This window comes from Meleagris gallopavo, chromosome 1, assembly GCF_905368555.1.
Source record: "Meleagris gallopavo chromosome 1, MGAL_WU_HG_1.1, whole genome shotgun sequence".
In the NCBI taxonomy this organism is placed as follows: domain Eukaryota; kingdom Metazoa; phylum Chordata; class Aves; order Galliformes; family Phasianidae; genus Meleagris; species Meleagris gallopavo.
This window is the reverse complement of record NC_139404.1, coordinates 172,428,302-172,445,691: the sequence shown is the minus strand read 5'-3', so window position 1 is coordinate 172,445,691 and position 17,390 is coordinate 172,428,302. Positions and strand designations below refer to the sequence as shown.

General features: G+C 37.7%; 1 protein-coding gene across 6 annotated transcripts in view; it reads left to right on the top strand.

Moving 5' to 3' along the window:
- The window catches only part of FRY (FRY microtubule binding protein), a 238,116-nt gene that overhangs the window by 110,135 nt on the left and 110,591 nt on the right, over positions 1–17,390 (top strand). For all 6 annotated transcript variants that reach the window (XM_085216046.1, XM_085216041.1, XM_085216042.1 and 3 more), the window contains 2 exons: positions 48–247; positions 14,780–14,833. In XM_085216046.1, the coding sequence (XP_085072172.1) occupies positions 128–247; positions 14,780–14,833 (174 nt within the window). In that variant the 5' untranslated portion in view covers positions 48–127. The remainder of the gene's footprint in view (positions 1–47; positions 248–14,779; positions 14,834–17,390) is intronic.

Below are 17,390 nucleotides of genomic sequence, written 5' to 3'. Positions count from 1 at the left end.
AAGATGTTTAGTTACACAAAAGTAAATGCTTGTCTTTTGCCTTTCAGCTTCTCCAGTTGGCAACGGATATATCAAGCCACCTGTCCCACCTGTTTCTGGTACGCAGAGAGAAAAAGGACCTCCAGCCATGTTGCCTATTAATGTTGACCCAGACAGTAAGCCAGGCGAATATGTTCTGAAGAGCTTGTTTGTTAACTTTACTACTCAGGCTGAACGCAAGATTCGTATCATCATGGCAGAACCTCTTGTAAGTAAAAGGAAATTCTAAGTATGTACTTTGGTTTTGAATTGATAGCATTTCCCAGATGGTAAAATACACCACTACTATGGTGACCAGAAAAACAGAGGTGTGCAAGGTACGCCAAAGTGGTGATATGAATTAGAATGAATATTTTATTTTTGTTTGCCGACTGGCAGTGTGTTGGTGAGATTGAGAAGTGGAAGGGTGTCAGGCAGTGTAAGTTTCACAGCTTGAGTCAAATAGATTTGAGTCAAAATAGATTAGAAAGTACTGAAAAACAATTAAAAATATGCTTAAGAACATTACTGGTTTTCAGCTAAGACATGAAAATGAATAGCACTGCTGGTTCTTCTTTTACTACTGACAGTAGCAGTTTTCATAATCTTACAAAGTACTATGGCACTGATTTTACACATACAAAACAGCATGCAGCATTTGAAAAAGGAGCTACATTACAGTGTCTTACACAGTGAGAGAACTGCAGTTATTTGTATTTTAGACAAATTTAAAATATAAACACCTTTGTTGCGTACTGTTTTGTATTACTGAACTTACGGGATGCTGCTGCTTTAACTTTAACTTTATATAGTATTAAATATTAAAGTATTCATATTTATATAGTATTAAATATTAAACTATTAGCTTTAACTTTATATACTTTCCTTTTATTTTGAATATGACATATAACATTTTTATTATAAAAAACAGCATAGAATAGATAAATACCCTATTTTCATGTCTGGGTATTCTGAATTGTGAAATTAAGATTGTCTTAATTCCGTTAACATCTCTTTAGCGTTACATTTTGATATAGATCCAGAAGCACTTGGTACTTTTTAAGGCATTCCAGACTTTCCTCTGAAACATTAGGTAGGTGCAAGATGAGGGAAACATGTAATTTGGAAATCACAGAAATCCAAACAGAAATTTTGACAGAGGTCCAGTTTTTCTCCTTCTGTGAGTTCCTTCCAAATATAAAAATTGGAATAAAGAAACAGACATGGTCCAGACCCTTCAGGGAAAATAGTGCCAGCATTTATTTAATAACATCCACTTTTCATATGACACACAATGAACACCTTCAAAATTTTAAGACAGAATATATTGTAAAAGAACCTGACAAAATCTGGGAAACAACAAGACCATGACTGAGAACATTGTTTCCTTGGGGCACCTCTGTTCCTCACAAACGTTTACTTCTGCATTTGCATGTAATATTTCAGACACAAATAGAATCCAGTCACCCTGAATTATTCCCATTTCACACTGTGTTAAGATGATTCAGATTTGCTGTGTGTTGATACATTATTTTTACATCTTTCTGAAACTATGAAAATCTGAATATCAATCTTACTCCAGAGACTGCTCAGTGAAATTTTATCTGGCAAATTCAACATAGACTGGCTGTAAAAATATAAAAGGGGAGTAGAATTTCACCTTCTTATCGACAGTTTTAGTACAGGGGTCTAGCTGTGAGACATTAAAAATAATTCAGTGACATGTCACATCTAATTAATGCTAATAAGACTTATAAGCCATGGCATGCTGCTGTTTGAGAGCGACTGGGACAAATGTGCAAGCATGTTTTTGTAGATATTCTGTCAAGTGGCAGGGAAAATGTAAGAAATTATTCTGGAGCAGTGGCTGAGATGTTAAGTCCACCCTTTTTGTAGGGTAACTGTTGGATGTCTTGCTTTTTTTCTGCATTTCTACTCCGCTGGCTAAATTGTGAGCAGGAAGTTCCAGGGATCTGCAAGACCAAGATTATAAATTGGTGATGTAGAACCACCTTTAGCCTTTTTCATAATAGGTAGTCAAATGGTGAACTCTTTGAAGATTCTGTTCTAATTAAACTCCAGTGTACTTCAAAGAAAATCAAACTTGCAAAGTACTCCAGCACTGAGATATTTCCAGCCTGAATTCTCTAAGCCATTAAAAGATACGACAGGTTAATTTTATAATGAGTGATGAATACTTGAAATATCTTTTAGAGAAGTTAGAATGATCAGTATATATAATCACTTTTTCGTCCCTTTTATCATGAAGTCCATCTCAGATTCAAGCTCGGAAATTACCATAGGATTAAATTAAAAACTCACTGATACATTTTTTGCATAAATATTTCTTTCCACATGCAGGTTTTGCCTTATTATCTATTCTGATTGCCCTTATTATGTTTTTCTGAATTTTTCTCTCGGTTTCTTTGGCCCAGTTGATATTTTCATCTCTCCTTTCTGTGAGATACACAGAACCCTGCTGTAAATTACAGTGTTCTGACAACTCTGCTGGAAAATCAGATTTGTTGCTGCCACGAGTAGCGGATGCTTGCAAGGCACAAAACATGTTTGCTATTTTCTAGGGCAGCAGTGAAGGGCACTTCACCCAGTCCTTTCTGCAGTCCTATGAAATCTCATCTGGGATGGCAAGATTCCACCAGCAAGGAGGAAGAGCACAGAGCAATGTCACCTACCTCTCCTGCTACCTTGCTGTTGACAAAACTTGATTTGACATTTTGGTTACTGGACTTGGCAGTGATCATCATAAAAAATGTACCCCCCAACCTGATATGTTTGGAAGGCATGAGTCTAATGCCAACTAGCCACTGTTAAGACTTCAGCAAGTTACAATGGAAACCTTTTGTTATCAGATGTGATTCTTTTTTTCTTTGTTGGGAGCATATTTTATTTGAAATTTCAGGTCAGACTTTTCTCCTTTTTAGGGTCCTTGAAGAAAAAGAAAAGTGTCAGTGATTACATTAAGTTCACAATTGTGTTGCTCACTTTTAATGATGAAACTACTATATCCAGGTTGTCATGTAGTATTACTTTAAGCTGAAGGCATTTGACAGCAGGATGAACTTAAAGGGATTTTCCGGTTTAAAAAATTAAATTCAGAGAAATGAAATGTAAATCATTTCTTCTTGATAACCTTTAATATTTCCTTGATACTTTGCTGTAAATAATTATTCTCCTTTATAATGAATACTAAGCATTTTTCCCATAGATCACTTCTCAGAGCTGATTGTATTCATGTTTACATCTTTATCAGTTTAAATTTTAAATCTTCTTTGCATTGCTTCACTTATAAACACAATTTGGTCTGTTATTAGCATTGGTCTTTTTTCAAGCAGTGGTGACCTTATAATGAAATGAGGCAGAGGAAGCCAAGGAAATATTTTTGCCACTTCAAATGATAAAACATGTTTACAGATAACGATGCTGTAAGGAGGAAAAAAAAATCAACAGAGAAAATGGTTTCCTTTTTAGGAGTGTTGATTATCACTTAGAGTAATAATTCATCCTGTGCATACTGATCAGGCTAATCTTTAAATGTGGCTTTCAGCAGTACTTACACACAGCTGCAGGCATTGATAAAACATAGCGAGCTACAGGCGGTGACAGTGGTTAATGGTTAATTTAGCTGTTGGTAAACTTTCATTATGCTTCTCTCCTGCAAGCATCTTCTTTCACCGAGCCTGCCTAAATTCAGAAACTCATTGCCTCAATACTGAACTCGGCAACAGGATTTACTAATTACAGGATCAAGGCTATCAGCATATCCGTGTATTCTGCCAGTAACTTTCTCCTTTCATTAGGAAGGCTTATCTGGCCTCTGGAAATCTACTGAAAGCAGGCATGTCTTTAATACTACTGTATTTATTACTTCCATTTCAGTAGGAGCTCAGAGATACTAAAATATAGATCTGTTTCAAAATGGAGCTTCTGATATCAGCCAAGGAGGTGGTTAAGAAGCCTATGGAAGAGTAAGGATTCTGCAGATTATTTTGCAAAGCTATAAAAAGTTGGCCAGCTTTTTGCAAAAACGAACCATGACATGTATAATGTCATTGCTCTCTGATTAGCTCTACTCTAGGCTTAACTTTCTCTTGGCATTGCAGAATGAATATGCTATGAACAGGCATAAATAAAATGAAGTAAGTTGTTAAGGTTTTTGAGGATTAGCCTGTGATAACTGGTAAGATTGATGTAGATAATTGCTTGATAATAGCATCAAGAATTTTATCATACAGCTGAATTTTCTCTTTTACATGGACTAAGTTCCACCTCTATCGCATGAGGAATGACTCATTTATATGACTCATCTATAATGAGACAAATGAGCATCACACATTTTTTTACATTTGAAGTCCTCTTGTATAGTTTGGCAATGTAGAAGTTTGGGATCTTATTTATTCAGAGTGCGCAAACAGGAGTTGTGCACTCTGAATAAATCTGGAACAAGCAATTTTGTTCAGAAGAGGCAAGGCAAATTGCCGCTACCTATTCACTCTACATGTGTGTGCCCAGAAAAACTGAAAAGAAGACAACTTTATTTGAATAACCGTACGCAGGTATATATTAAAAATGCTATTCTTTTTGCACATGCATCCTCAGAACCTTCCATAAATGCTACATACATGCCTGATTCCCACAATCATCAGTCTCTATCTACTTGTGTCACTCAAGGATTCTGTCACTCATAACTAATAGAAATATTTTATTCCACTAGAGGTTGTGATAACCAGGGTTCTTTAAAATACGTGAGCAGTCCCTCGTAACTCTAACAAATTCATAGTATCATAATTCTGGATCTAAAATAGAATATCTCTGTATTTCTGCCACATTCTATATTTAGAATGTAAATTGTATTAATAAATACTAATGGATTAGTTCTTCTAGATCCAGTTGTGACAAATAATGCATTAAAAATAGTACATTGAGTATAATTGCCTAGTCTTTGGATAACTGTCTTTGAAGTACTTGAGGTGCTTCTTTAGAAACTTTGCCTTATGTTACTGTGATGTGCTGTCTTCTCTCCTGTTCATCATAAAGTCAAAGCATCTTACTTTAATGTATGTGACCTGTACCTAATATCCATTTTTTATGTGGAACCTTACAGATCTCTTACAGTGGATCCATCAGGTGACTTGTTGAATGGGGCAGATCTGCCTGTCAGTCACCATCCTCAGGAGGATACCCCATCTTCCATTGTTTCCAGCAAGTCTGAGCTCAGCAGGGTTTCTTTGACTGATCATTGGCAGTATCACAGGTCAATTTCTTAGACTAACAGTTAGTTCATCCCAGTATTTTATTCAATTCCCAGCTATATCTGTGGATTAAGTGTGATTTCTTTGTGGATGTTTCCACTGGTTCTGTTTCTCTTTAGTCAGACTTTCCAGCAACTTCTCTGTTTCAGCAAAATTATGGTCTTGTCATCATCATCATCCTCTTCTTCACTGATCAGCTTTTCTTGAATCTTCATTGGCTTTAACAGTAGTCCTCCAAAACTCTCCTTTATGCTCCCAAACTCTGCCAGTGCTAATGAAGTGCATGCTGAGCCAGGTGAGTTTTCCTCTCCTTCAAAAGAGAGGCAGCTAAGCCTGGGAGATACTGTCCATGAAATCAGGAAATTTTTTACCCGGAAGATGTAAAGGCAGAAAAGTACAGAAGAATCAAGCCTTTATACAGAAGATGGAGAACACCCATGGCAAAGACAACTCCTGTACTACAAAGAGCCTTCTCTTAGCCTTCCACTTATCTCTTCAGGAAAAATATGCCCCCACAGTTATCTTGATAAATATCTCCAGCTGAGACCTGTAGCATATGTAGGCAGTGTCAACAGGAGCATTCTCAGTGATCTCAGAGTTTCCACAACTGGGCACACAAACAGAATAATGTTAGAGGCCTCCAACCTCATTCTAGCAGCAGAACTTCACTGTGCTTGAGCCTCACTTGCACATGGATAAAGTTGGAGGATAGTCAGTGGTGCATGTGATGATTCAGAGCACTAAGAGGATTTAATGTCGAAAGACAGAGATTGAATCCAAGGTCACTGAAGCTGTCACGCTGTATCACATGTTGGCTGATGCTCACAAATGTAGCAGAGAACCTGCCACACGCTAATCACATTTTTATATCATTTAAGGATATTGATTATTACCAGTAACCAGAAAAAGAAGGTTATATTAGGGTCATCTCAGGCCATCCTTATGTCTGGCCTCTTGTTCCTTGTCATGTCACTGGAGACCTTGGTAAACACTCTTATAAGCCTGAACGTGAAGTCAGCATGTTTATAATAACTTGGATTCTGAAATGAGTTCAACAGGGAAGATGCACATTCTGTGCAGAAAAAAAAAGCTTCCTGTATTTGTCTACAGTGTCCTTCTGCACAACAGAAATAACTGCTCATCATAAATCAGTTGGCGTAAAACTATTTGCATACAGGATTGAAGCATCTGTTAACTTCTCTGTTTAGGGAACAAAGATGTACAAAAGACCAGGCACAAGATCAGGGAAGAGCATGCTCACCTCTTTGCTGACTCTCAGAAGTAATGTCAAAGATAGAAAGCAGGGAACCGTACTGCTCGAGTTATGAACTTTTGATCACAATGACTTTATCTCCCAGATCCATTTAATTTACCTCTGGATCTGTCAGTGTTTCTATTTGATAGATGTCTGATGACCTCAAACCAACCTTCTCATCAAAAAAGTGATTATTATATGCACTCTCCTGATTTATTTATTTTTTCAAATACATGTATTGGCTGATGACACCTGCCTAGCCATGTTAAAACAACTGAAACAGGACTCTAAATAGCAATTTCCTGCAAAAGTCTTGGATCCAGAACTCCAGATCTCTAAAGTATATTGTTCTTAGTAGGCTAAATAAATTAAAATAAGTTACAAACTCCTGTATCAAGTGTTATTTTCAGAACATCATTTTTATTCCAGTCCCACAGACTTAGAGGCAAAAGATCTCAGGCTCTCATACAGCATCTCGTGTCACCATTCTTGACTGATGTCTTATAAAGTATCACATTATTTATTAGTTTATGACTCCAGAAAGCCTCCTTCATGGCTTCGTACAGAGGACAAGGTGTTCAGAGTGAGGATGGATGGGACCCAGGGCACTCTAACCTACTGTCTGATTTGGTGGGTGGCAACCCTGCCCACAGCGGGGTGTCTGGAACTACGTGATCTTTGAGGTCCCTTCCAACTCCAGCCGTTCTGTGAAACAACAAGGACTGATATAAAAATGTTTAGAGTTTTCTTATGCATGTTCAAATTTACAAACATCAATAAAGGTGATAACTGTTTTAGGAGTGTAAGTCACTGTGATAGCTGGAGTAGTTAAAATCAGGGTAAAATGAGGGAAAGTGGTATGGTGTTAGCCCAGACTTTACCACTTGCATGTATTCAGATAGAGAATTTGAACCTGGTCTGGAGTTCATTCATTTACAAAGTATTCCTTTTGGCACAAAACTCTGAAAACAGACAATATAACAGACAATGAACAGACAATAAAACTTCCTTTTGTGGTTGTGCTACAGCTTAGCACTAATTTCAGTAAAATCATCCTTTATGCTCTTTAAAATTTTCCAAATTAAAAAAAGTATATGTCTTAAAAATATTTCTTTCAGAATTGGCCCAGAGGTAGCCATCAGCTCTTTTCAGCTCAAGACACCTTTGTAAAAGGACGTTCTTCTTTTTTACCTACAAGAAAGCACCTTACTTAGCAACAGAAAAATAACAGGGAATATACAAATGCTGGCAGCACTAGGTTATTTTGGGTTTGGATTTTTTTGCAGTAAACCATATATCTTTAACAGCACTTAACCTTTATTTAAAATTGTGACTGTTTCTTATTGAACTGAATTGAGGGCATGTCTAGGAATTTTTTACTGCTCAGGTAAGAATGTCAGAGTTCTTGAGTTGTTTGCACAAGAAAACTTTCATATTTGATTTTTGTGGTTATGTTTTCTTTCTTGTTGCATGTTCTGTTGAGAAAGTTGTATTGCTAGTTTCTTCACTGCACATCTGATAGCTTGGAAAAAAAATCAGTGAGTTTCCTTCTTTTTTTTAGTTTGCTTGGAATTTACTGGTAGTAATAGCAGAAATATTACTCTTGAAATTTGATACTTCTTTGGTTTTTTTTGCCTTTTTTTTTTTTCTGAAATACCACTTATAACCAAAATTTTTGAGAGTCCATATTTTAATGTTGTTGCGTTAAAGATGTCCATTGTGAGGAGTGTGATAAAGAGGCAAAAATGAGCCTGTAGTACCTGATGCGATGACAGAAGCCATCGCCGAGTCACAGCAGTAGTGGATGAAGTGGATGTCAAGGAGGCGAGATTCAGTGCCAATGAGTGAAAGCCTGTGCTTGAAACTGAGCTGAAATTTTCTTACACAGTTTTGTCTTCAGCAGTGCAGCACTACTGGGCACAGTCTTTTCCGCGAAAATGAAACAGAGGAGCTGTTAAAAAGAAAAGAGAAGTTGAGAAAGAATAGTGTGGTTTCCTGACCAGTACTGAGTTTGTCTTCTAAACATGCACCTTTCATCATTTTTGTGCAATATCTGTAATTAATGTTTTTGACCTGACTTTACTAAAACAAAAACTTTGGGGAGATACAGAATTTTTCTCTATATATTTAGTAGCCACTTGAAATAAGCTGATTTTCCCCATCTGAAATACCAAGCATTTATAAATGCTCAGTGTTGCTTTTATACTTAATTTTCAGAAGTTACAGGAAGTTTAGCCCTGTTTTCTTTAACATTTTCAGTGTCTGTAACATTGTTTCATGCAGAGTTGCGGGGGTTTTTTTGAAGAAACCACAGGGACTATGTGTATGAGTATGTGTTTAGGATCTCCTTTTGATTAATTTCAAAACTTAATGAAGGAAGTACCCTATAATGTTTGTTTTACTATCTCTGTACCTGACACAGGACCTTATGTAGGTATCTGATAGCTAATTGATGCTGAGCGGAGCAACGATGTAAATTAAAGATTGGCAAGTTGTATTTTTATGCATGATGGCTTTCTGGCATGCAAAGAAAGTTGTGAAAATGTAGGATAATAATTGCCTGTTTGGTAAAAGCTCCAGGTGGGCAACATCTGTGAGACGATCAGAGTAAACTGATTTTAAGTCAGAAAGCTTGACTCTCTTAATTACTTTGATATAAACTAACTAAGCTTCTAGGGGTGGAGGGATTTCTAAATAGCGAAAAGGTAAATTAGAGATTAAAATTATTTCAGACAAAGTTTAGGATCATTTTCAGTACAATAGCTTATTTTATGGGACCGTAGATGAATTTTTGAGAAGGTAAAACACAGGTAAATACCACATGAGCTTACTCAGTGGAGGATGAGCAGGGAGCATGGTAAGTGAGGAGACGAGCACCCAGCCATGTAGAATCAGGGACCAGGCAGACAGAGCTCCCTTTAGAGGCAGCTGGCTGGTAGGTCAGCTCAGCCCTGTGTTATAGCAACACCTGAAGGGTAGGTGGGTGCTTCTACACAGAGTAATGGTTCACGTGCCCAGGCTACAGAAACAAATTGACTTAGTGGCATTTCCTCCTAGATGATAAAGAGAATAGTTCACTCACCGTGTGGGCACAGAATTGGCAGCACTACATTTTCTTATGTTTGTACATACAAACAACCAATGGCAAAATGATAAATGCAGTATGTTTGATCCAGCTCTGCTAGGAGAACAGCTTTTCCTACGAGACACCAACCACCCTTCTTTCTTCCTCTAAAGAATACAGGACAAGGACATGCGGTTTCTGTCAGAGTTCATGCGGGCACTCATAGGCAGAAAAGAATTATGCTTGGGGTTTTTTGGTACTTAAGATTGCATTTACGTGTATTTTACATTATGTTCTAGCTACAGCAGTTGGATGTGGTCTGCATTTTACAAGAGCTCCATTCTTCTGCTGCTGTCTTTTGCTAACTGTTCTATCCAATCAAACTACACAGTTGAGTGTGTACAGTTGCTTTTAGCATGTGCTGTAGTTATATTAGAATAGCCTTGCATTCCCCATGCTCTTAATAAAAAAATGGGTTTTATCACAGTGAGTAATACAATAATACAACAGGTTACAGTTCAGTAGGAATAATGTGCCTAATGGTGAGGTTAGAAGTAACTTCAAGTGACATTATCTATCATAATAACACAGTGATATAGTAAAACTCAATAGGCAGTACAACATCATTTTGTTTTCCTGTTTCCCTGAACATTCAGTTCTGTGACAGGTGGTTTAGAAAAGCTATTCCTGTGTAAATTTATCCAATTACATTTGTGTAGCAACCTGGAAAAGCATTAATATATTAACTGTTAAAAGTAGCTGACTTGTGCAGAAATGTTTTACTCTGACTATGTTAATAGAGGACTTGAGTGATACCTTACTTTTTAGATAAATAAAAAATATTTTATTTAGTTTGTTTGTCCAAATGTGATAAAATATACAGTTGCTATTGTATATTCAACATACTTTGTTTTATTAGATTCTATTAATGTTCTAGCAGTGTAACTGTGGAAGGAAAGTAATTTTTAGGTGAGCATTTTGTTTTGTAAGCATTGCTGATGAAAAAGTTTGGATTTTATGTATTGAAAAGTGTTTTTTTTCAAATATTAAATGAAAAATTGTCTTTCCTGATCTTTCCCACTTATTTCTGATGTGTATCCATATCATGGAAGTTTACAGTTTGTAAAAAATAGTGTACAATTGAAGGCAGCACATCAAACAAGAAATTATGATGTTTAATTTAGTGATTGAAAGTGGGAAAGTTATTATTGAGATTCCATTCTTTTGTAATTTTTCAGATGTGTTTTATAGCCCAGAAAGCTCTGTGCTTTTCACATTAATCAAACCTTTCTTTATTCATATTTTGTGGTTGTATGCTTTGGCTCCTAATTCAGGATACTTATTCAGCTCAAATTTGGAAGACCTTTCTGTAGGATGTATTATAGCTACAGAGACTCAGAGTCAGCTTATCATATAAAAGGGCTTCTTTGCGATTTCTGAGTTAGATGGGCAATAAAATAAATAAAAATAAAATAGTGCCTCGAGTCTGGAAAACATTTTTTAAATTTTTAAAAAACTTTTAAATGAGTGTATATCCAGGATAAATAGAATTCTATGGAAACTTTTACTAACAGGCAATTTCACTTTATTAGGCTTCTGAACTATGTATTTGCTTGTCCTGAAGCTTTGGTATGTAATGAAAATGTCTTCTGTGAGTAGAAAAATACTTTACATAGTAGCTGCTGTGGCAGTAATGTCAAAAACATTGCATGAAATGAAGTGGTAGGATTTGTAAGAGTATTTCAGCTAAGTGGTGTAGAAATGTAAAGTAGTTTACAGTAGACAAGAATGACCAACTGCATAAAGAAAAAATACCGTTTTTAAAGGACTCTCAGAATACCTGCATGTATTTGAGGTAAGGCAGAACATGAAGTCTCTTACAGGTAGCAGGAAACACACTTCCTGTCTTCTAATTTTCTGTGCTAAGACAGTGCTGGATAACTGGAAGAATCAGAAACAGGGAAAAACTGGCAGATATGAGAGACACGGTGTTGCTGGTTGTTGCCATTCCTTCAAGGGTGCAGTGAGCTGATCTTTGTGGCACCCTGCTCCCAGGACGGGGTTGCACTACAGGCATGGCTCCATGCAATCAGCACAGGGGCATCCAGGACCCCCAGGCAGGAGATGAGGAAGAGGCAAGAGAGGGCTGCAGCAGAAGCTGTCTGCCAAGGGAACCAAGAGAGGGGAAGAGGCAAGAAGGTGCAGGAGGGGATGAAGGGAAGAAAAAGCCTTAAAATGGAGATGTTGGGAAGTTAGAACAGCAGAACCATTCCTGGCTTTGGTAGGTGTCCCTGGCTCATTTCCATCCCTGGGATGCCTTCTGCTTCTGCCAAGCCTATTGCATAGCCTGTGAAGGTGAGTCACAGAATCAGAAAATCCTGAGTTGGAAGGGACCCACAAGGATCACCGAGTCCAACTCTTGGCTTCACTCAGGACTACCCAAAATTCAAACCATATTTCTGAGCATTTTCCAAGTGCTCCCTGAGCTCCAGCAGCCCGGGGCCATGCCCACAGCCCTGGGCAGGCTGTTCCATGCCCACCACCCTCTCGTGCAGACCCTTTCCCTCACCCCCAGCTGCCCTCCCCTGACGCTGCTCCATGCCATTCCCTCGGGCCCTGTCGCTGTCACACAGAGCAGAGCTCAGTGCTGCCTCTCAGCCTTCTCTACTCTGGGCTGAGCACACCAGGGGCCTCAGCTACTCCTCACACACCTTACCGTGCTGACCATTACCCGTTTTTGTAGCCCTCCTTTGGACACTCTCTAATAGCTTTATGTCCATTTTGTACTGTGGCACCCAAACTGCACCCAGTGCTGGAGTGAGGCCACACAGAGCAGAGCAGAGGAGATGAGCCCTTCCCTCAGCTGGCTAACAGTGCTGGGCCTGGTGCACCATGCAGTGTGTCTGACGCTTTCCAGTGAATGTGCCACACTGTGGGAATCCCTGATCTAGTGACCCATAAGAAGGCAAGTTACATTGCCTTTTCTGAAAGGAGGGATCTTCACAAACTCAAAAGCACAGCCCCTGAGGAGTGTTGTCATCAGCTACTGAAGTATTTGTGAGGTGTGTGTGCATCCAGAGGCAGGGTGCAGGTAACCAGGGTATTTTCAGGGTTGTAGTTGCAGACCTAGGTTTGCAGGGAGGCTTCCTTTGTTTTAAGCACGGTCTTCTTACAGGTAAGCATGTAATGAAAAATTCACATCTCATTTCTGCCTGGAATGCTGAACACATTTTTGCACAATTTTATGAAGTGCTTTGCAAGCCAATGTTGCAGCATCAAGCATTGTAACACAAAGCTTCTGCTTGCCAAAGTCCAGAAATTATTGAAAAAGAGCTTACGAAACTTCACTGCAGTAGCACAAGATTTCTGTAACAGAATAAGAAAATTAGTAGTAATAAAAAAGAAAGTTTATGTAGTTGTTGTTTTTTTTTTTTAATAAACTGCACCAATTCTTATGGTCCAGGACCCATGAAGAGTTAAGAAATTTTTTACTTTTAAATGAACTCAGTAATAATTTTGAATGATGATCTGTCTTCCATTTCAATGAGCAGCAGACAAAAGAAATATCATCCAGCCATGAGACAGAGCTCAGTAGAGTAGCACTGAGCTACCAGTGGAGGGTGAGGACTGTGGAGTGGTTTCATGTGTCTGTTACTGGGCTACAAGATACGGCAGTGTCTGTTCATTACCAATAAACTAGTCATAGAGTTCTAATTAATAGGTGTTGTGCTACTAATGTAACCTGGAAAAGTAACTTTATACATTAGAGGTAACAATGAAAAATATTAATGACTGTCCTGGATAAATCAGTGACTCATAGAAAATACTTCAGTTTTTCTGTTTGTTAGGTAGTCAGGGGATACAGTTGTCACTCTGCAGCCAGACTCCTTGCCAGCTGGCATTAGGTGTATCAGCATAATTAATTTCAAAATCAGTCAGCAGATGACACTGGACAACATTTTCTGCAGAAGGCAACATTAAATAACAAAAATATTTTGTATCACTTCAAGTCTTTCCATTTTGCATCCATTGCCTCTTGTCCTGGCACAGGGCACTACTGCCTCCTGAGCCTCTTCTGCTCCAGACTGAACAGTCTCAGCTCTCTCAGCCTTTCACCATAGCAGAGATTTTCCAGTCCTCTAACCATCTTGGTTGCTTTCTATTGGATGCTTCCAGTTATGTTCATGTCTCTCTTGTACTGGGGAGCCCAAAACTGGACCCAGTGCTTTAGGTCCAGCCTTACCAATGAGGTATAGAGAGGAATTGCCTCTTTTAACCTGCTGGCCTAATGCAGCAAGAATACCATTAGTCATCTTAGCAGCAAGGGCACATTGCTAAAAAGTGTTCAACTTGGTTTATACAAGGATTCCTGGGTCCTTCACTGCAGAGGCTGATAATTTAATAAATGTTGAGTATAATAGTTTACTTATACATTCCACAGTAATTGAGCCTGCTTGGCAAAAAAATGCTGTAAAGGTAAATGGAGACTCCTGATCTGTGCCATTCTCTTTGGCCTTGCCAGGTAGTTTGAGAGTGTGTGTTGAAAATTTGCTTCCATTTCTGCTTCTGCTACTGGTTTTCATCTGTAAGGAAATATAACCAGTGCTTATGGAGCAAAAAAAAATCCTTTTTTCTTTTAACATAACGCAGTCACTTTTTCACAGCAGTCTTCATTAAAAATGAATCTTATGGTATCTGATGTAAAATCACCTTTTTTTCACTGTGTGCTGTAATATTAGAGATACATGAACATCTTTGCACTGTTTGGTAGTAGTGTAAGATGATGGTACATCCTATAGGTAAATACTGCTCCTTAGGTATATACTGGAGAAAAAGCTGTGTAATTTCTACTATTTCGAAGTATTTTATATTTAGTTTTAGTTTTAGTATTTAGTATTTTTTTTAGTATTTAGTTATCAGTATGAACACCACGTAAATAAGATGTAATAAGTGGTTAATCATTTCCTTTCTTTGAATACACTAAAGACACACTATCGGCATTAGTTTATATGTGTGCCTTGGTCTTCTTTCACATAAAACAGTCTCTCCAGCATGAAAGGGATCAGATGGGAAATTATGTGAACAAAAATCTAACAGAAATAATACTAGAGCTGGTAGAATGTATTATAATATTGATTTTAAGTAATGCATATTTAATATATTTTCTTTTAGGAGAAGCCACTGACCAAATCTCTGCAACGAGGAGAAGACCCCCAGTTTGATCAAGTAAGACACTTGGAATGAAATTGTTTCTCAAGCTGTAAGACAAATACTTGAAAAGCAATCTAGTGTCATAATACTGTCACAGTACACTGCAAAATAAAATCTGTCAATGTACTTTAGTAGGAGTGCTTTGCCTAACCGTTCTTGTTTTAAATTAGGAGTATTTTCCATTATTTTCAAACTTTTTTGCCATAGAATTTCTTGATTTTTGTGGTATATTTGTTGTGTTATTTTCTGCCTGTTTCCTCTGATTGAGGATTGAAGGAACCTCTATATCTTACTGATATATCTGTTTTTTTGGAAGAGGTTCATAGTCCCCAGACATTAAAAAAAAAAAAATCTAGGAAAAAAATACTACATGAGTAAGCTATTTTGAGATAAAGAAAGTTGTAAAAGAATTTAAGGAACAGAAAGATTGCCAAAACTCACCCCCAGCAAAGAGGAGGAATAGACAGAAGGTGTGTCATAAAAAACCAAAGTCATTTGCTACTCCACCATTCCTGTCTCAGTTCCCACCACTGAACTTTGTGCTTTGGCCATTACTGCCTGCACCACTGTGCTGCTGGTGGTGCCATAAATACAGGACAGAAGAACGTAGCAGCAGTGACTGAATCACCTGAAAGCAGTTGTGGCTAATGCCATAAGCTGCAAGTACTACACTGAGACATATAACTTTGGGTGAGGAGATAGATATGGGTAGTACTTCAGAACCCAAAATGAACTGAACCACTTTTATTGAATCTTGTGGTACAGTAGATATATTGTGCCAGAAGAAGAGATGCCTTGCGAGATCCAGAAAGGCTCACTTCATAATTTTAGCTTGACAAAATAACCCTTTCTAGGTTGTTCTGTAGCCGCTTTTGCGGGAGGGAAAGGCTGTCAAGCAGGCTGTCCAGGCAGGCAAAGGGCAGGTCTGCTGTCCTACAGTTCTGAGCATCCTGCCTGCTTCTGCTGACCACAGCCTCTGGGGAAGCCATCCGCCGTAGGCAGAAGGAAGCTGCTTTGTGAGTATCGTGACTGGTAATGATTTTTTTTGTGTGGTATTTTGACCTTAATTTGATATTTTTACTTTTTTTTCCCTTCCTGTGGGAAGAGTTTCAGATATAAATGGGAAAGAAAAACAAATTAAGCCACCCATATGCAAAACTTGTGATACTGTTCCTGCAGTGTGTTCAGTGTGTTAAGCAAACATATAATGGGTGGCCTTGATTTGATTAAATATTCATGGTTAGGCAAACTGTAGCCCTTTACAAGGAAGAGTTAGAAGACTTAACACTTCTCCTGACTACTGGCAAATAGAAAATTGAACAATCAATGCAAGATCAATTAGTGTGGATAGTGTATACTTCCCTAGAGTGAAGCAATTTTGCATTTCCAGCTGTGGCATTTTACTTTCAATCATTGGGCCATGGGGGAACCAACAAATGCAGACTAAAAAATAAAGGCACATTTTGTTACATACAACATTTGTGTATATTTCTCACCATGTATCTGAGTTCTACCTAGCTATGTCTAGAGAGATGGCAGAAAAACTGTAGACCTGAGGTTGCCTTAGACCTCCTTTTAGAAAACCTTGCTTTCATTTCCATGAAATTTTCCAAAGAAACTATCCAAACTGACAATTTCAGACTTTATGTCAGCCCGAGTTTTTGGCAGTGTTTCACTTGTTAGGTTTTACTGTGTTTTCTTCTTACACAGCACAATCATTTTTTGTTGTAGTGCTCGTGGGATTCACTTATACCCAATGTAACCCACTGGGTTAGCTGTAGCCAGAAACTCATTCTAAAATGTCACAGATTACACAGATTTCAGCTAGAGTAGGGACAGTAAGATAGAGCAAAAAGTCTTTTTTTAGTCATCATATTTCATTCAATTTATTTGATCAATGCATCTCAGTGTTACAAAGCTGTTTTACAAATGACTACGTCAGCTTTATAAAATTGTCGTGAAAATGCAGATATTATTTGCTGATATTAAAAATTAAGTTCTGATCTATCTGGGACACATTGAATATTGTGATAATGTACAATACTAAAACCAATATTAAAAATTAGAGGCCTTGTGCTTTTAGCTCTAACCATTTTTTTACTTTATAAATTAACTTGAATATGTCGAATATGTGGGATGAAGGAGGACCAGTTTGATAACCCCTTGTTTCTGCTTTCCAAGTTTGGAAAATTTTGGTATTTATTCCAGAAACAAAATTATCTAGCAAGAACAGAAAAGGCAATAGATAACATCCCTGCCATTTTTAATTCAGAAATTGAGGAATCCCCATGAATAAGTGTTACCAAGAAGCATGTTAACTTTCATGTGGTATCTAACAGTTTTGGTTTTCAGTTTGAAGGCATTAAAAATGGCACAGTCAGAAGAGCCTAATTTTCCCAGATCAGATTCCGAAGGCTTCAAACAAATTGCCTGTATTCAAGTCAAATGAAATTGATGGATAAAACAAAGTGAACAGATCACGAGGCTTTTAAAATATCTGAGCTGCATCTTAACTGTAAATTGAAAAGCAGCAAAAGTAAGGCATAGCCCAATTTTAAATTTCAGGTCAGCT